Source organism: Hypoxylon trugodes (genome assembly GCF_022578975.1).
Source record: "Hypoxylon trugodes strain CBS 135444 unplaced genomic scaffold F4822scaffold_8, whole genome shotgun sequence".
NCBI lineage: Eukaryota > Fungi > Ascomycota > Sordariomycetes > Xylariales > Hypoxylaceae > Hypoxylon > Hypoxylon trugodes.
The window spans coordinates 2,017,915-2,037,831 of record NW_026250023.1 but is presented as its reverse complement, the minus strand read 5'-3'; the positions used below and the strand labels follow the sequence as shown (position 1 = coordinate 2,037,831).

Sequence of the window (19,917 nt, the reverse complement as noted above, 5' to 3'; positions counted from 1 at the left end):
TACATATTTTAACTTTAAAATTTATTATATTAAAGGAAAAGAAAATATTTAAATAAATATTTTTAATAAATTAAAAAATCTTAGTATAAAAGAGGTTAAAAAAGAAAGGATAATATTCTAAGAAATATTCAATAATATTCTAATATTATTGATAATATATTTAACCAAATTATAATATAAATAAGAATAAAGGATTAAAAAAAAAGCCTTATAAATTAAGGATATTTTATTAATATAGGATTTTATTATTAAAAATATGATATTATATAATAAAAAAACCTATATATTATTAACATTATAAGAAAAATTTATATAAAAGATGTATAAATATTTTTTATATAAATATTTAAGAATTTTTAAAATAATTATATAATTATAAGAAGTATATAATTTTTTAGGAATCAAAGGGATAATAAAGAAGGTTATTTTAAACTATAATATTTACAATAAAGTTAAAGAAGTTAAATATAAATCATATAAGTTTTTATAATCTATTAAGGTTCCAAATAAATTATGGAATATTATTATATAGGATTTTATTACTAAATTATTTAAATTATAATATCTAATAATAAAAGAAGAATATAATAATATATAAGTTATTATTAATAAACTTATAAAATATGGATATTTTATATTATTTAGGGAAACCTATATAATTAAAGATTTGGTTTTTAAATTTATTAAAAAAATCTTTAATAAATATGGATTATTAAAGAAGATTATTTCAAATAAGAATAAGTTCTTTATTTTAAAATTTTGGATTGGTCTAATAAAGAAGTTAGGGATTAAATAAAAACTTTTTATAATGGCTTATCTTTAGATTAATGACCAGATAAAATAATTAAATCAGATATTAGAATAATATTTATAGAGTTATATTAATTATGAATAAAATAATTAGATAAAATTCCTACCATTTATTATATCTTTATATAATATTTTAATCAATAATATTACCAGGATGGTATCATAGGAAGCATTATATAGATAATAAATAAGTATAAAATAGGAATCATTAATAAACAAGGTTATTCCAGAATTAGAAATAATATTACCTTAAATAAAAATGTTTATTATTAAGATTTTAATATTATAAATTAAATTCAGAAAATATCTTAAATTCTTATAGAAACAAATGATAATATATTATAATAAAAAAAGGATTAAAAGATTAATTTTATATAAGAGAGAAAAAGTCTATCTCTTATAAAATAAATAATATTCTATATTAAAAATATCTTAGATTTAAACCAAGAGATTAAATAAGAAATTGGATTTTAAAAAACTAGGATCTTTTTTAATTAAGAAGATTCTTTTAAGAATAAATTATTAATTATAATTATTAATAAATATGAAATTAAGAATTAATGTATTTTATATTATTATATTTGAATTAATATTTAAAGATGTTGAACTTAAAGGAAATATTGAATTGGAAGAGAACCTAAAAGAGTATGATATTAAGGTTATTTAGGATTTTAGGATTATTGGTAATTAGATCAAATATTTTATTAAATGGCTTAATTATTTAAAAAAAAATAATATTTAGGAATCATAAGAATATCTTATAAATAATAGGGTTTAGAAATTAATTAAGAATTTTTATTGTTAGAATCCTAATTAATTAAGGCTTATATAACTGTAATTAATGGTAATATTAGGCCAAGATCAAAATTTATTCCAAATAAAGAAAAGGGGAAGATTAAGGAAGAAATCTTAGAGGTAGGAATGATGTATTTCTGTTTAATTTGAACTTGTTCTTCGATAATATAAGCTTATTCTTCCTCAGTGTCCTACTTCTTATTAAATTTTAATAATTCTAGATTACACCTTTTTAATAAGTTTTCTTGATGATAAAATTACTATAATTTGCTAATTTTTTTTATTATTTTTTTTTATAAATGGATTAATTTGTCTTTTATATCTTTGTATTTTTGTTCTAGATGAGTATGAGTCTGGGAAACATAGTTAAAAGTATTTATTTCTAGGATATTATAATATTTTTTATTTTAATAAATATAATAGTTATAGATTTCAAAATTAATGGATAAAAAGTAGTTTTCTTTAGAAATGTTATAATTAGAATAAGAAAAGATGGGTTGATTATAAATTTTAATATAATTAATATAAATATGATGTTCTTATCATTAATTAAAATAAATATTTAATTTTTATACCTTTTTAAATATGATTTCTATATAATGGATATAGGAATAAAAAAGGAAGGAAATGTTTATCTTTTTTATCTTTAAGGATAAAGATTTAGAAGGAAGGGGTATAATATTATAAATTAATTATAAGGGACCCTTGTTGGATCATGAGGGATGGAATATAGGTAACCTATCATGGCTAAATTCTGGTCTGATATAATAAGATATAATATATTATGATATATCGTAATACATTGTAACACATTGTAACACATTGCAATACATTGCAATACATTATGATAACCTTAGGATAAAGGAGGGGAAAAGAATAATTATATAATTATAGATATTTCTTATATATTTAATTATTTTTTCTATAATTTTTTAATTATTAATTTAAGATTATTTTTTTGAATATAGTAAAAGGATTTTAAGCCTCTTTAATAAACAGAATTAACTTAATTATTTAATCTATTACTAGTATTATTACCTTTAAATTAAGAAACCCTGGATTAGCCAATCCAGCAATGATTATACCTCTTTGAGGGATAGGTTTGTCATAAAATGGAATTACCAATATTATATATAGATTACCTAATAATGATCTAAGGGGTCCAGATATATTTCCCAGAATTAATAAATTAGGCTATTCTTTTTATATAAGATTATTATCATAGGGGTATCAAAGATTGTATCCCTATTGGACTATAAATACCGAAATATTGGGATAATTATTGCTTACAATGACCTGCAGGGGTATAGTTATTCTTTATTAGAATAGGGAAAGGGGAAGAAAAATTATTAATAATTAAGGATTACCTTGGTTACCTTATAAAAATGGAAGGGAAGAAATTAGATAAGAATTAAACACTTATTAAAAAAGGGGTTAAATAATGGATCTCTATAATAACAGATTATTATAAATAAGAAATAATATTTTTTATAAATTATATACCATATAAAATAGATATGTAGATGATGGTTTAATAAGGATTATTAATAGAACCAGATCCTAACCTATATATCTTATTATATATATTAATGTTTATAAATTAAAGATTATTAATTATTATTATAATATGATATATATATATATGGATATATAGACCTTAAGATAAACTAATCCTTTTTTAATATTATATATTAATATTTTCTATATTAATATATTAGATTATCTCTATTTTATTACTTTTAACTTTTTGGAATTCTATATTAATAATTTATATAATAATATAAGATTGGTAAATATTTTTACATGGTTAACATTATACTATCCTATATAAATACCTTATTATATCAGTGTAGTTCTTAATACCAATTATAATTATCTTAATATGTTAATAAAATCTATTATTATAAAGCCTTAAAACCATTTTTGATATTTGTCCATTATTTCTTCAATTATACAAATATATAATACATTTTTATCGATAATCTTAAAATCTATTAATATAAATAATACCTAAATTATTTTTTATTCTAGGATAACCTTCTAAAGATTAATAATTTCTTATCTTATTACCATATGGTTAAAATATTATATAAAAGTTATTATTTGGCTAAAGAGGTAACTTATTAATTCTTACAATTTATTTATATTCTTTAATTCAACTGGATTGATTTTTATAATATATATTTATGTCTATATTAAGTTTTTCCTTTATAATATTATAATATATATAGGAGCTAAGGGTGGTAAATCTGAAGTTATAAAAGATAAGGAATCTAAATTATAATATACAGATATAGGTTTGAAAGGGTTATATAATAAGGTGAAACAATATTCCATTATAAATGAAATAATAAAAAAGTGATTTAAATGGAAATAAATATGCTAATATTGCTTATATTACTACGATGAAATCTTCCAAATTATTATAGTAATAACTCTTCTAACCTTGCTAATCTATGTTACTAACTGTCTAGTAATATTGATCAGTGTTGATAGGTATGTATGTAAATGAAAGAAATAATAATAGTAAATGAAGAAAATATAGGGTAAGACTGGTGTTATATTATTGTCTAAGGAAGAAAGGTCTATCTACATTGAGTAGGCAAAGAAGATAACCTACTTAAAAGGAAATATGATGACTAAGTAGATCACATGTCCTTTACTTATACAACCATCAGTCTAGAAATTAATTAAGGATTTTTATTATCAGAACCTAGATTAATTAATAGTAATAAATTAAAGTTTATATCCTTAAGGGAAAAATTGGAGAAGGGGTTGATTGTGGAGGTTATATTAGTTTGTGTCTTGATGTTGTATTATTGTTCCCCTGCTGGACATTATTCTTTTTTTAATTATTCCTGTTCTTTTAGCTTTTTTAGATTTTAAAGATTATATTAAAGTATTTTTAGATCTTTTTTTTTTAATAATTTTTTTTAATAATTTTTTTTATTATTTAAGTTATTTAATATGAACTAAGGCTTTAATTATTTTAATATAAAGATATTTAAGGGCCTTTTTAGCTTAATATTCTTAAATAAACAATCATTTTTCTTTATTTTTAAGCCGGGAGAAGGAATTAATGGGAATGTCCATCTCATTATATTAATAGTAATATAAATAGGATATAATATTTATATTAAAACCAATCTTGTTAATCCATTCTAAAAGTTTTATATATTCTTATCCTTGATTAATGTATTTATATTTTATAGATAGATTAATAAATATGATAAAAACTGAATTAAAAGAATCTATTAGGAAAAAGAATCTTTGAGGATAAAGGAATTAAAAAAGAAAAAAATAATGTTATAAATTACATAGGCTTATAAGGGTATAAGACCTTGGAAAAAATCTTTTTCCTTGTTAAAATGGGATAATAATAGTAGGAATATATGATATGTAACATAAATGAATATGGATGAGGGCATTTAGTTTCATCTAGTAAATATGATATGGATAAGTATGGATAAATATATCCAATTTTATTTAATTGGTATGATAAAGATGAATATGGATAAGGATATTTAATCTTATTTATAAAAAAAAATAACAGTAAAGAATATCTATATAATTATTATATTCTCTTATATATTTAATTATTTTTTTATAATTTTTTAATTATTAATTTAAGATTATTTTTTTAAGTATAATGAAAAGATTTTAAACTTCTTTAATAAATAGAATCTAATTAATTATTTAACCTATTATTGATATTATTACCTTTAAATTAAAATATCTTGGATTAGCTAATCCAGTAACAACTATACCTTTCCGAGGCATAGGTTCGTCACATTATCTAACAACTATGGGAATTAAATTTATATCTTTTATTTTAATAGATGAAATTGGTTATTATATCATGAATTAATTTAAGGATAACTAATTAAGTCATAAAATAAAAGTTTCTTAATGATCAATTAATTATTATTCCTTAATTCTATATTATATATGTTACCCCGCAGCTTAGAACGTAACAATGACCTCAACACTTAGATCTTTAATAACAAATGTTAATTAATAATAACTCTTAATCAAAAACACCTTTTAGGATTTCCGAAAAGGTTTTAATATACAATTAGCCATAATTATTAACAAGAACATAATAGAAAAGAAAGAAAAGGTATATTAAGAAAATCCTTAAGACAAGAATTTCAAAAAGAAAGGAATAATATTACAACCTAATAAGAAAAAAGCCAAAGAATAAGGATCTAATAGGGTTAGGATAATCAATTAAAAGAAGTCTTTATGGAAATAACAAAGACTATATATTAAGGCTTATATAATAACCTCTGAAGGTTTCTGGGAATGTTATAGAGATAAACAGAGAAAAGGTCTCTGGGAATATCACAAAGATAAATAGAAAAGAGGTCTCTAAAAGTCTCTATCTAGGAAACAGAAACCACTTAAATAAAAGATATATAAAAAAGAAATCTCTTATATATCTAATCATTTTTTTATAATTCTTTAATTATTAATCTAAAACTATTCTTTTAAATATAATAAAAAGATTTCAAGCCTCTCTGACGAACAGAATATATTTAACTACTTAACCTACTATTAATACTATTACCTTTAAATCAAGACACCCCAGATTACCCAATCCAGCAACGACTATACCTCGCCGAGGCATAGGTTCGTCACACTTGTTGCTCGACAACAAGTTTAACTTCCCTCGTCGTCCCTATTCATCCCCCGTATTCTCTTTTTCAAATTTTCGCAATATACCGAAGAAATCTCTAGATCAGCAGCGATAACGTCTCATTTCCCGGTGACGACATGGCAAACCGATGCTGCATCCGATCTTTTCATCTATGACATCAATTCTTTGATAGACGCCGCCGGAACTATTGTTTTGTTCCAGGCCAAGATTCTCATCAACATCGATATCTACAATATTGTTTTCCTTTCGACAAACATTAAGCCAGAAATTACTGATTTGATCCAGTCCGATAACAAGGTTTTCATCAAGCCAGAAACTGTTGATTTGACCTAGCTCGATGACAAGGCTTTCATCAACGACACCGATCTTTATAAGCCCGTTTCTTTTGATGCGACCCAGCCGGATTCTAAGTTTGAAGGTCCCTATCGACGGCCGATGAAGAGGAGGAGGAGGTCTATTAGCTACTCGGCCCAGTCAGATTTCGTCTTTCGAGGCCCGTATCGACGAGTGTCGAAGTGGAAGAGGCCCGAACTAAAAATTACCGATTCGACTCAGTCGGATTCCGAATCTGAAGACTCCTATAGGCCGACGAAGAGGAGGAGGAAGAGGAAGTGCAAACCCAATATCATACATGACGGTCCTTAAAAACTTCAGCGAGCATTGATTGATAGATTTTCATATGGCTGTGACGGAAACATTGGGTAAGCTGGTATGGATAATGATGTTGCGTCCAAGGGAGAGGGTCGTATTTGGGCTAGATATTATAGATATGAAGAAGCTGCCCAGGTGGCAGGGTGGTCAGTTCAGGGGGCATCAAGGTGCATCAATCAAGTTCTCTTGCATTTAATAAGTCACTGCCACAATTTCAGTAGCCAATCAAACCCTTAGAAGCGCCCCGCACCTTTCTCGACGTACTTTCACATTTCCCACACAGAAAGTCAACGATGCAATTTGTATGTAAAGGCCATACAAAACGCACTCTATTTAGCGATATTGATCGTTAGATATTTGGCCTGATAGAGAATAATTGACGAAAGAGTAAGGAGCCTTCGTGAGCTTCAAATCGATATGGTCGACGATAGCCTTCGAGTGCGCAGCTGGTGTAGCATTACTATAGCCATATAATAAATATGACAGCGTGTCGCATCCTTGTTGGCTGTACGTAGAGCCTTGCGAGCATATTACCACTTCCCGGCTTCGTTCACTAGTCGCTGTTACTTTTTTTATTTTTATTTTTGAGTTGTGTGGTCTGGCAGTCAATTTTCATCCAGTACCCGTAATTAGAAGTGGGGTATCTGGTCAAATCGAATCAGCTACCAACCTTCTAAAACCAAGTCATTTGAACACTAAAAACGTCTCTTGCTCTCTCACAAGTCGCTTTCATTTCGTTATGACCGATGACGGGATCGCTGTGCTTTTTACTGCCATCGCTCGCTACCCACGTCGTCCTCAGTGGCTATCTCAAGCGTGGGAACAAGCGCAAGCTTGTAATGAAGACTCAAATGACAAGATTTTCCAGATTGACTTTCCTACTTGGTTTGCATACCAAAGTTTGAAATCAAGTGTAGAATCTTCCGTGCATTTTGTTGGCCAATCTGAAATGCGAAAGGTGCTTGAATGGCTAGACAACCAGCCTATTCATTATAGAAGAGCAATCGCGCAAAAGGTCTGCGCCACCATAAAGGCCGAGGATAGGAGTAGGATACTCAGCTGGGAAAATAGAATCACAAGAAAACGTTGGTTTTTCTCTATGTATCCTTCTCATTGTGTATAGATCATTAATATTACTTACAGGACGTTGTCCCGACTCCACATCACCGACACCACGCTTGCTACGGCCGTCAGCACCAAAACACCTACCTTCGACACCCCATCACACAGAAGTATGGACCCTCCAAAATACTGAGGTATTAGGGTCAGGAACCCTCATTGATCCGTCTCTGTCGGAAACTAAGAAACTCCTCCCTCCTTATTTATTCGGGGCCGTGAAGAAGATCAATTCAGGAACGCGGGAGACAGCCTCTATTACCATGGAATATCCTCGCGGAAACGGATATGAAATATGTTTCTCTATCGAGAGTAACAAGGTCGAGAATATCAGTAGAGAGTTATTCGGCGCACTTATAGAGACGACATACAATGGCATTCGGTATTTATCCTGCGGTACTTTTCAAATCATCCCTAGTGATAATTCTACTATACGGGGATGTCGCGTATCGTCAATTATACCCTTTTTCGGAGATGTTTTAGGCCCCGCAATTTGCGCAAGCCAACCATGCCAACGTGATATAAAGACATTATCGGAGCATACATGGGCAGTATCTTTGACGATATCCCATAAATTCGGGGATGCAGCTCTTCTCGTTGCAACTGTAGATCTGCACCAAGGGACATGTATTGCGGCTAAGTTGTACGATAGCCAGGAAGGCTAATAAAGTTTACTGTTCCTTTACCAGTCCACCATCCCCTCCCAAAAAAACATCTGTGCCCTCTGGTACCTCAGCTTGCCCATCAGAAGTAGAATACTTTGCTATTGGCGTTTGCTTGTCGCTGGTAGCGTAGATCTGAATAAAACAAGTCTTCCAATAGATTTTCTGACCCTTTCCGATAATCCATTTTGGTGTTGGTCGAGCGTTTTCGAAGGAGACGTTAGCTCCTAGCGCTTCTGGTTTAAAAGACTGCAATACATTAATGACCTTTTCTGGCTTTCCGCGACAAATACATACCATATTGGTGACTTGCGGGGGGCGGGGTACTTTAACTGCGAGAATAACGTATGTCGAAAAAATGTAGAAATCGGGCAAAGATTGGGAGCGAGCCTGACGGTTTTTATTTTGTATATAGCGCGACGTGGATCACTTTAGGTAGCCTTGGAACCACATGGAATTAAATTTCTCAGGTCGAAAAGCCGCCTTAGCAGAGCTAAATACATCTCTGACTTTAGTCATCGGAGAGTCGTTTCCGGCCATCCTTTCATGAGGCCTGTCCCACATGTTGTACGAATAAGGGCCGTTTCTAGGCGTGTTTTTTTTTTTTTTTTGGAGTAGCACCCACGCAAGAATATTTCCCGCGAACCAACTTAACATGATCCATTCAAGTGTGGAATAACAACACTATTTCTTTCGCCTCTTACTATCACAATAATCACTGTCGTTGCCTTGGATGGCGGACCGAGAACGCTTTAGTCGTTTGGGCTCGCGTAGAGAATGTAGCGGGCCAAATCGACCACCGCCTTGGTGAGCATCTACCAGATGGGTTAGCCATTCCGTTTCGTTCGCGACGCAAATAGGCTTAACTTGTTCGCGCGCACATTCGGGACAGGAAAACGGTGCTTCGAACAATTTCTGCTTCTGTAAGTGCATTACCCTGAAATGCCTTGAGAAGCCGCCGGCATTGCTGAAGAGATCACCACATATAAGACAACGTTCCCACTGACCATCCTCTCTCCACGACTGATTCCGCCTAGATTCTAGGCTACTAGGGAGGTCAGGTGCATGGGCACGGCCGTGGACGGTTTCAACGTGGTTGCTCCAATGCATTGGCCCTTCGATAATGCACTTAATACCTAAACGGCAGCATTCTGGACAAGGAAAAGGTCGGTCGAAATCGCCTTTCTCGAAATGCACGGTTCTGTTGTGCCTAGTAAGATTCTTGCGGTCAGCGAACCCACGGCAACCAAATAAACATAAATGTGCTTTTTCTAAGTCGATCGCAGTCTTCTCGCAAGCGTCGTCATTTTGCGTGTCAGCTTTGTCACCTACTCCGCCTTCAACTAACAAAACAACCTCGGTAAGGTGTCGTCGGAGATATGCTAGATAAACATTCACCAGCTTCACAGCACCCTGCTCATACTCGCTCTCCTCCAATTCCATAAATTGGCCGACTGCTTCAGCAGCCAATACACCGGCTGGATCGAAATTCTTGAACGGAATCAAATCATGATCGGATTCCTTAGTAACTGCTTTCCCAGCTGCCCGGTGTTTGTCTGAATTGTCGAACCATTCTGCTCTCTTCTTCTGAAGTAACTCCTCAGCTAGGGAATGGCGGATGTAGTGTATCTGAGCTGCTATCCTTTTCGCTTTCGGGTGTGCTGACGAATCTTTTGCGACGGCCTCCTTGTACTGGGCACGAAGGTTGGTAATGTCCTGCCGCTTTTCAAATGCATCGACGTCGATTTCATCAGCATAAAGTGGAGCATTGGGGTCTCGTTGTAGGAAGGAGCGTCGTAGAGAATCAAAAAGGGCATTGTTGTGTTCCGGTGAATTCTGGCGAAAAGCAATATGAACTAAGTCTTGAGCGACATGGCGTGCCTAGTAGCTTTTGAGGAAAACATCACGGCTGTTCCCCATTATGTAGTTTCGTACTGGCTCACTAAGACTACCTACGAGCTCCGATTAGATTCAATTCAAAGTGAGATAATGAATAGGCCTACCGGATATTCGGCTTCCAGCGCCGACGCGAAGCGAGTAGGGCCGTTGTTTTTCATCGCGCAAGCCGGAAACCTGAAGTGTCCGACGCCACATACGCCAGTACGTCTGGTAGCAGATAGGGAGAATTGGCTTGTCCAGTATACCGGGGGTCCAACTCAAAGGCAAAGAATCCAAATTCCCCATGTTAGGTCGGTGGAGTATGTCATCGAGAGATTGGAAGTCTTCGTCAAAGGCCCGGTCGGCAATTGCTCTAGCTACTAACAGGCTAGCTAGGCAAATGAGTTTGCAGGGTATTATTGTAATAGAAAAACAGACTCTGTATGGTTAGCTAAAGTAGCGAGACATTGTGGGAAAACATACACTTTATGCTGACTCCGCTGGATTCTGCTCTCCATCTGCTTACTGTGCACAATAGTAATTGATGCGACAAGCCTCCTCCTAGAGCTGTCTAGAGGATCTCGCACAAGCTCGAAAGCGACTTGCCTATAAGTGAGGTTCACCACCTCCCCAGGACGGAACCCTCCGATCCCAGAAATGAGAACGGCACCGTGAAAGGCTAGGCGTGTCCATCCAGTGGCATTAATGTGCCTTGCTTGCCTCCAGAGTGTCCTGAGTAATATCATGATATCTTCCGGTGTCATTTCCTTCTTTTCGAAGGTTTGTTTGCGGCTGAGGTTGTGTTCTATAGGCGCCCCTTCTTCGATCCACTGCGACAGAAATGAGAATGGGAATGGTACAGATCATATTTGGAATCTTGCCTTGCTAATCATATAAACAAGTCCATACCGTTTGCCAATTTTGGTGGTTAAAGTCCACTTCTCCATGTGTTCTGGGTCTTCCATTCTCTTCCGGTGAAGGACGGTACGTTCGGCTTTCGCAAGAAGCAATTTCCAATACTCATCGATCGAAAGGGTTGAGTTAATAGTCCATACCTTCCTATATTCCTCAGGTCCAACACAGGGTCGTTCGCAAACAGAACTCTCGATGAACATGGAGAAGAATTCGCGTACATAGTCGGAGATGTCGTCGCCCTCGCAGAGGCTAATCCAGATACTCTCGGGATCAATCCCTTGCACATCCTGGAAGTATCTGCGGCGCGCGTTAGTCACATGGTAATGCACAAATAGAGAGGCATACATTGTCAAGGCATTCCATAAACGTTCCCGTTCCAACTCGAGTTTTCGACTGACTGCACGAAAGTCGTTTAAGGGCTTGTCCCTGTATTTCTGACGAGTTTCTTCACCCCGCTGTCGTAGCACTTCTATATTGTTGGCGAACGCACGTCCGATCCGCGACTTTGCCAGGCGTTGTTCCGATGCCATTGCATTCGACGATTTCTGATCTAGCGAAAGGAAATATGTAAGGTAGAAATAGGAAAAGAGGGATAAGAGACAAAGTGCTGTGTATATACATGATTAAAACTTTTAGATTGAACCGACAGCGTGCTATATAATAAAATGAACATTCGTTATGGAACATGGAATCGTGAAAGGGATTAAACAGAATTTGGTTCTCAGTTTTCCGTGAGATACCTTAATTTTGTTTTGCCCGGTCACGTGCATATTTGTTGTTATGCCGCTCTCCCCCGGCATTAACTATTGATCTTGCGGTATCCGGCTTATCTAAGGGGGAGCAGACGGGACCCCGAGTTTTCCAGATCCTATGGTCGTATGTATTAGATTTACGTGAACTTTTGGGTTATAAACATACTGAGCAATCAAAAGTCTGGCATAAAGCGGCTTGTTAAAATAAGGGGTTCCTTGACACGGAACTGACAAGACTCTCTCGGTTGTGTTTATATTAAAGTCTTTCCTAGAATATAGTTGTACTATGTTTATGAGGAGCTCTCATCATGTGTTCACTCTCGGGAGTAGGGTAGAAACAAGCGAAGACCAGAAAGATTGTGATCGTTACTTTGCGTTTGATCTGATTTCGTATAGTTTGGGTTGCCGTATGCTGTCATATTTGGCTTCGGTCAAAATAGGTACTGTTATTTAGTCAAGGAGGTATCCATAACAATTAATTAGTGATGAGAAGAGTAACGTATTATTGCTTTGTCTATCTATACGCAGTAGGGGTAAATGATAGACGTCTTACGACTACACCGACAGTTGTGGCTATACCTTGAACTCTTATACTCTTTTATTGTGGCTATTTGACGATGTATGGGGCATCATTTAAAATTGACCATTAGGTTAAATGAATGTAGTATCAATTTTACTTCTTAGTGAACCCACATTGTTCTTGACGGTCGCTTTTATATCAAAGCTATTAAGACTCGCCGAAGTGATATATGGAAAATGTTTTATTAGTGCCTGAAAGGGCGGTTCGCGGTATAATGGCCATTACCCTATTCACTTCGGCCGTATGAGTACTCAGCGGCTAGGCTGGAAAGAGGATGCCTATTTTCTGAAAGTCTAGCCTTATCCCAGGCGTTTATGTACCTCAGGTGCTCACCTACTACCTAAGGCACACACTTATAATTCTTCCCATCATCTCTGTAGCAACTAGTGCAGATGGTCCCATAGGAAATCAATCTCAAGCATAGGGTCCGGCCATATTTATTAAGACGCCTTTCGTTCATTTTACACCTTCCTTCATCTTCTTCCTCACACCTTTTCCATACCACCTACAAATTCTACAAACAAAAAAAAGGCACCGGGCCCATTCAGAGCATTTCCATTATCAACCATCTTCTCGGACGACTGTTCCGCGGTTGATTCAACATTTTGGTATAACTTCACCACCACTCTTCATCACGAGTATGATTACATTGGAAGCTATTTGTTTCATTTCCGTCAAAACCACCGCATCGATCCTATATCTACCATCATCCCTTGCCGGACCCATCAGGGAATTCATAACAACACCTCAACGCGAATACTCATACAACCCTTAGATCCATTTAACAACCATTAACCCCACCCCCCAAAATAAATTTCTTTTATATATTGATACTGACCAACTAAGCCATTAAAAGGCTTCTTCTACTCCTAGAGCTTCACCCGACCTTAGGCATTGGTGGCGACCCTAACCCATCATGTATCCTCGCGATGGTACACCCGATAAAACTCCCACTTTCTCCGAACATCTAGATATACAACGCTCCTCTCGGTTTGGACTACATCTCAATCTCAACTCACCCGTAAGATGGGGGTCCATCTCACTCACGCCAAATCAACTGAGCGATACCGTCGAAACTGAAACGACTGCTACGGGGACGGGCAGCGGAGTCTCTTCGAATTTCGTTACCCCGCTTCTAAACGAATACGGAACTAATCCAACAATGTACGTGGCTGGTGTAGGCCTTCCCAGGGAGTTCAGAGCGCGCCCTCAAAGCTCATCGACTAAATCTACCGAGGAGCAAAATGCTAGAGATAATAACGGGTTCCTTCCGATGTACCAAAATCCTTTATGGCATAATATGAATAATCGCCTCCCAAGGAGCTGGGCAAGACAGCTCGAAATCACTGGCATCTCAGCGAACTACTGCGGAAACATTTACCTAGAGTCCAACCAGTCCGCCCCTATCCCCGAATCACTGAGTACCTCTCTCTGGCTAACTAATCTGCCACCTGATTGTACTCATCAAAAGCTCCTCGGCGCTATCAGGGGTTGCGGAAAGATATTTGCTACCGTCATCAACCCGCCCGTGTTCAACTCCTCTCGCTACAGCAACGCGGCCCCTCACACAACTTCGGCGTCGAAGCTAGTCTTTTTTGAGCGTGAGGGCCTTGATAGACTAGTCACAAAAGCCCAAGCCGGAAAGTTCTACGTCGGCGGTTACGTCCCACGTGTCCGAATGAACCGTATCAAGTCTGCTCCTCGAGATCCAGGCCCTAACTGTCGCGTCCTACATATCTCAGGGCCTAGTCGCATTGTAAACGAGAGATTTCTCAACCAATTCTTTTCGACAAAGTTTACATACGAGCTGGAAGCTGTCCTAACACTACAGTCTCTCCCTGGTTGGACCCGACAGGAGTGGCGCTTCGGCAGCTACCGTTGCCAGGCCGAGTCAGCTCGCCAGTCTCTCACAAAGGAGAAGAGACGGACCAACTTGACTGAGGCGGAAAGAGCCCTTTGGGAGAGGGTTACGGTTGACTTCGGAGTCGATCCTTGTGCCTTGAGAAGCTCAGATTAGTGCCCCGGCCCCCAACCAGGCAACCTTCCTTACTCCCTTCTAGGTATCCACGAAACACACTATGCGTTGGCGAATGTCGGACATAGTATGCCCTACTAGTGCATTTGGTACGGATGTTAGGCGACCTTTCTGCTAGGATACCTACCTACGTGTTTACCTTTCGCTACTTCCTACATGGCTTGGCGATGCATGGCACTGAACCATGCCTTGGGTGGATTTACAATGTCATAATAGCATTCACTCAATAATAAACACACTTAACACTATGAAACATTTTCAATTTTACCTCCGTGAGACCTGTACAATGCTGTAATCGTGATAGAGAAAATTGACAGCTAAAACAGATTGGTCTTATAATGGCGCGTAGCAATTAACAAGAGGTATCGCACGGGATAAATCGCCGAGAGCATGGAAGACGAAATGAAATATTGAAAACATCAGGTCTGTCATGGCCATTTTGCATTGCCATAGGAATTACCGTATTTTCTAAATAATTTCCTAGACGAAGTATCTGATTCAGGGGCTGCTGACGTAATCACAAACAATCACTATCACCACATACACTTCGAAGTATTTCTCCTACTATTCCTAAGTCATCAAGGGGTATTTACTTATAACATTGGTAAATACACACTTATTCGAGCGATAGGTCTCGATGTCAAGAATTCCTTTACGATTGACATCAACCGGCTTTCGGCACAGCGTATGAGTCATACCTTGGAGTCATTTATCATCCTATAACTTCTCCGCATTGCAGAGGTCTATTAGTCTAATATTGACAAAACCATCAATGAATTAGATAATACTTCACCATGGAAAAAACTCTAAAGAAACTAGAGCTTCAACTGCTGAGGTCTCAATCAGACAACAAACCAGTAGTTGTAATGACATGCGGTATTGCTGGTATGTTTCAGTCTTATGACTTAACCTCGATATCAACATCCACATATCATGTCTTGTAATATTCTATAGGTATGATAAACTGACAAGAAATAGGCTCTGGCAAATCAACACTTTCTAAAGCCATATTAGCGAACTACCCAAACTACGAACGTTTGTCAATCGACGCTACACTTGCCGCCAAGCACGGGATATACGGAGTGGATTATCCAGACGAGAAGTACGAAGAATTTCAAGATGAGGCTGAAGCTGAGTGTGATGTTAGACTGATCAGTCTACTCGATGAAGGGAAAAAGGATGTAGTACTAGATCGATCTCTCTACAGCAAGGAAGATCGAGAAAAGTACAAGAAGATTGTCGAAGCTCACGGCGGCAGATGGGTGTTAGTCTACTTCAATGCGAAGGACAAAGACTTCATATGGAATAGGATTGTGACTAGGAGACAACAAGGTGTCAATGCTGACTCAGCATTGGTTATTACGAAGGAAATCCTTGATAGATACTGGGATGGGTTCGACGTACCACTAGACGAAGGTGAAATTATCATAGAGGTTGGTTGAATTTTCTAAGTATCAAAGCTACCTGCCATTACCTAGAGGTAGACCAGGAGGGGAGATCAAATGAATATGACTAAGTTCTGTTACACCAACATCTCAAAGTCATATAGTTACTGATATTATAGATGAATATTTATAGAAATCCCAATATGACCTAATCATTCATCCCTACCAATGCCTTCAAGAATCCATCCATATTATAGATGTTCAATGTCAGGCCAATATGATGATTATACAAGTGTAGTTCTTACATAAGCCCCCCCCCCCCCCTATTCTACAAATGCACCTACCATTATCCGTAAAGGTCGACTTCTACGGCTCAAACTAGATTTATATACTACACGACGCGTGAAAATTAGCCTTGATATGACTTCAATATGATTCCATGAGGTCTCAGTAGCGTCTTTACCATAGTTGTTATAGCTCATTACATAAGAGATTAATCATCAGATTATGAAATAGGGCAGTAGGGGTAGAGTTGACTTAGTAATCATTATTGCTTTACTAAGCGTATATGGAAAAGCAATCATTACCTAATATAGTGGATTGAAGGATACCTTGATGACGTGCATGAACTCCAATGTCGTCATCCTTCAATTCGATATGGGGTATCTGCCTCTGTAAAAGCACGCGACCATCGTCTCCCATTGACTTTAGTCTCTTTCAGCGCATAGAAGTCCCTGCTACAACTTAGAAATGCGACGGATATATGCACATAGTTCATACCTGCGGAATCGCAATACTTTGCCGTTCTCGAAATTTCCCATTCCCGCCAATCGTCGCGCCAGTTCTCAATCGCGTCCCGCAGAGCAGGATTCAGATCACCGTGAAGATCCCGTAAAACAGAACGGAGAAGCTACAGCTAAGATGCAAGGAAAGAAAAAGAAAACAATGGCAGAATTAGACGCTGAACTGCAACAGAGGATGTCGGGTTTATCTGGCGATGGCGGTGAAGCTGGAGTCGAGTACGAAAATGGGCAACCAGTCGCGATGAAGCGAAGCGTGCGAAATGTGAATATCCCGAAATCTTCAGCTTACGATAGGCAATCGCTAAAGACTTCTCTTTAGAACATGTTTCGTTATATCTAAACTATACATTTCAAGCACAATTTAGATCCAATTTTTCAGCTTGAATTTGAGACGAGAAAGGTATTGGTTAATGAGTACCTAATGTGACACCCTACCAGCCTTTCCTTACCGATTGACACTTTGCAATAATCCTATCACATCTACAGTTTTTCTAACGTATTTTATTAACATTCAACCAGCCAATTCCTTCATCAACCTCGCTACGTCCCTGGTCGCTTCCTCCGCGTCCCTACTCCACGGCGCCATTTGCAAAAACCCATGTGTTAGCGCCGGATAATGACGCCACGCGACACGATTCCCAGCATCCTACAACTTCGAAGCATACTCGACGCCCACTTCCCTCAACGAATCGAACCCGCACGTGAATACCGCAGCAGGAGGTAGCCCGACAACTTTTCTACGGGCTGCATACCCGGCGAAACGTAACGATACGCTGGGGGATACGGTTTATTTGGCGCGCGGGGTAGATAGTGGTCCGCGAAGCTGAAAATGCCATTGCATTCCAAATAATACCCCGAATTATTCTCCGACGCTGCGGGAGTATCGAACGGGAGTCGTGCTTCGGGATATAACAAAATCTGGGCCTTTAAAGGCTTCAATTTCCCCTCGTCCTTCAGCCGCAGACTCAGCGCCGCCGTCATATTCCCACCGGCCGAATCACCCCCGCCGAGTACACGATCGGGGTCAATACCCAATCGTGCGCCTTCGGGGCCCCGCGTCCACATTAGCACATCTTCATACTCATCGAGTTGAGTTGGGAATGGCCATTCGGGCGCAAGGCGGTACTCGACGCCGATAGTGATCATGTCCGCAGCTTCGGCAAGCAGGCGTAAACCGTTCTCGAATTCATCTACACTACCAACAGTGTATCCTCCACCATGGAAGTAAATGAGTGCAGGAAGCCCCTTGTCACTAATGGATGTGGAACTGCGCGGATAGAATAGACGCACCGGGATTGTGCCATGACGACCGCGCACGCCGTCAAAATGGACACGTCCTATTGGCGCTTGCTTATCCTTGGGGAGGTTGTGGAACCCGAAAACATCGAGATGGTGGCGTCGCTCGATGTGAAAGTCCTCATTACCGCCAAGATGAAGGTCTGGATGTCTCTCCAGGAAGGACTTCACCGACGACGAGAGGGTCGTCCTGTTTCCCATCTTGGGGATCTCTTGCTCGTTGGACTTTTTTTTTCCGTATATATGCTAATATATCGAGAGGCTGTTTAAATACGTATATGTGTTCCCATGACGCCGTGGCCTCGGTCGACAGCAAGATGGGCAACTATATATACGGGCGCTTCAGAGGAGCTTCATAATCCATGAATTCATCGTACATATCCATGTTAGTAGTTTTCGGTGTCTGAAGCAAACCTAAGGTGTACACAAACTCCGGGATATCCATGATGTCACATACACGTAAAGTACCCAGACACCCTCTACTACTAATATGTATCATTATATTAAATGTCTGCCATTCCTTCTAGCTGAATGGAGTTCCAAAAGCCATTTAAGTATTTATAGGCATTTGCATCGGTCTTGTGTACACTCATCTAGATAGTCGGTATCCAACCCCAGCAACGAGCGTTTCCAGCCTATGAGCCCAACTACGACGCCATTGCCGGCCAAATTGAACAGGAGCCGAAGCCTTGAATGAGATGTAGGACGAAATATCATTCGTGCAATGAGCCCACCGCGACTTTGTGGCAACAAAGTTTAGTGACTTGACTTTAGAGCAGGATAGTAGTGGATTGTTCAAAGGGGGATATCACACTCTGACGATGTTAAGGACATTGGTATAAATCAGGTTTGATATTCGAGTGTGTTAGACGTGTGAATCCATCTTTAAAAAGGAGTTTCGAATAGCCATTATCAGGAAGCATATAATAATAGGAGTACTTAGATGATTCATAAATTTAATGACCTAGATCTTCTCAGGGAAAATGTCTAATAATGCGAGTGAAGCGTACCTAGGTAGGGGGGGCACAATGAAAAGGGCGTGAATGATAGTTCACAATCATGGGTCAAAGTTCTAGGAGGATTGTCCACGGGATAAATTCCCAATGTAGTCCCTATCGAGATATCGCACACCTAGTCTTCCTATCCAACTGTGAGTCACGATAGTCAGTGAATAAGGAATAAATCATTATTCACGATATCCACGAAGCCGTCAGATGGCAGCGACGATAATATATAACATCTGCTAACATCTGCTACATTCTGCTTCAAGTTCCTTTCCTCTCCCATTCTAAACACAACCAAACGACTAAGAATACGTATCAACAAGCAAGGCCACAACTTACTTCACTCGTCTCAACAAAACAAACCACCTTTCATTCCCTTGGTCAACAAGGGAAAACCAATCTTCACATGCCTCCCCGACCTCACCCCCGACCTAACCCTCGCCCTCTCCCTCCCAAGCCTCAACCCAACCCACACCCACATAAATAAGTTCTTCGTGGGAACAGGTGGAGGTAGGGACGAAGCTGGATCGCCATCTTACCTATCCTAGCCGACAAAATGGATTGGCTTCTACTCC

General features: G+C 37.4%; 6 protein-coding genes across 6 annotated transcripts; 4 read left to right on the top strand and 2 right to left on the bottom strand.

Annotated features, from left to right (window-relative positions):
• Positions 1-7,655: 7,655 nt before the first annotated feature.
• On the top strand, positions 7,656-8,697 carry F4822DRAFT_432625 (uncharacterized protein; the record flags this gene model as incomplete). Its single annotated transcript, XM_051461684.1, has 2 exons — positions 7,656-8,001; positions 8,060-8,697. The coding sequence occupies 2 exons, from the start codon at positions 7,656-7,658 to the stop codon at positions 8,695-8,697; spliced, it is 984 nt and encodes a 327-aa protein (XP_051311546.1).
• Positions 8,698-9,378: 681 nt separating this feature from the next.
• On the bottom strand, positions 9,379-12,017 carry F4822DRAFT_432624 (uncharacterized protein; the record flags this gene model as incomplete). The annotated part of the gene is made up of 6 exons (XM_051461683.1): positions 9,379-10,575; positions 10,630-10,646; positions 10,698-10,960; positions 11,056-11,402; positions 11,472-11,784; positions 11,833-12,017. 6 exons carry the CDS (start codon positions 12,015-12,017, stop codon positions 9,379-9,381), a joined length of 2,322 nt encoding a protein of 773 aa, XP_051311545.1.
• A 1,718-nt stretch (positions 12,018-13,735) lies between these two features.
• F4822DRAFT_445676 (uncharacterized protein) lies at positions 13,736-14,836 on the top strand (the record flags this gene model as incomplete). Its single annotated transcript, XM_051463407.1, has 1 exon — positions 13,736-14,836. One exon carries the CDS (start codon positions 13,736-13,738, stop codon positions 14,834-14,836), a length of 1,101 nt encoding a protein of 366 aa, XP_051311544.1.
• Positions 14,837-15,626: 790 nt separating this feature from the next.
• Positions 15,627-16,439, top strand: F4822DRAFT_354235 (P-loop containing nucleoside triphosphate hydrolase protein). The gene is made up of 2 exons (XM_051456003.1): positions 15,627-15,739; positions 15,833-16,439. The coding sequence occupies exons 1-2, from the start codon at positions 15,649-15,651 to the stop codon at positions 16,294-16,296; spliced, it is 555 nt and encodes a 184-aa protein (XP_051311543.1). The 5' UTR covers positions 15,627-15,648; the 3' UTR covers positions 16,297-16,439.
• Positions 16,440-16,884: 445 nt separating this feature from the next.
• Positions 16,885-17,553, top strand: F4822DRAFT_354228 (uncharacterized protein). The gene is made up of 2 exons (XM_051456002.1): positions 16,885-17,304; positions 17,362-17,553. Exons 1-2 carry the CDS (start codon positions 16,990-16,992, stop codon positions 17,380-17,382), a joined length of 336 nt encoding a protein of 111 aa, XP_051311542.1. The 5' UTR covers positions 16,885-16,989; the 3' UTR covers positions 17,383-17,553.
• Positions 17,282-19,269, bottom strand: F4822DRAFT_414112 (Alpha/Beta hydrolase protein). The gene is made up of 3 exons (XM_051459102.1): positions 17,562-19,269; positions 17,362-17,465; positions 17,282-17,304 (listed from the first exon to the last, which is right to left on the bottom strand). The coding sequence occupies exon 1, from the start codon at positions 18,537-18,539 to the stop codon at positions 17,724-17,726; it is 816 nt and encodes a 271-aa protein (XP_051311541.1). The 5' UTR covers positions 18,540-19,269; the 3' UTR covers positions 17,282-17,304; positions 17,362-17,465; positions 17,562-17,723.
• Between the last annotated feature and the right edge of the window lie 648 nt (positions 19,270-19,917).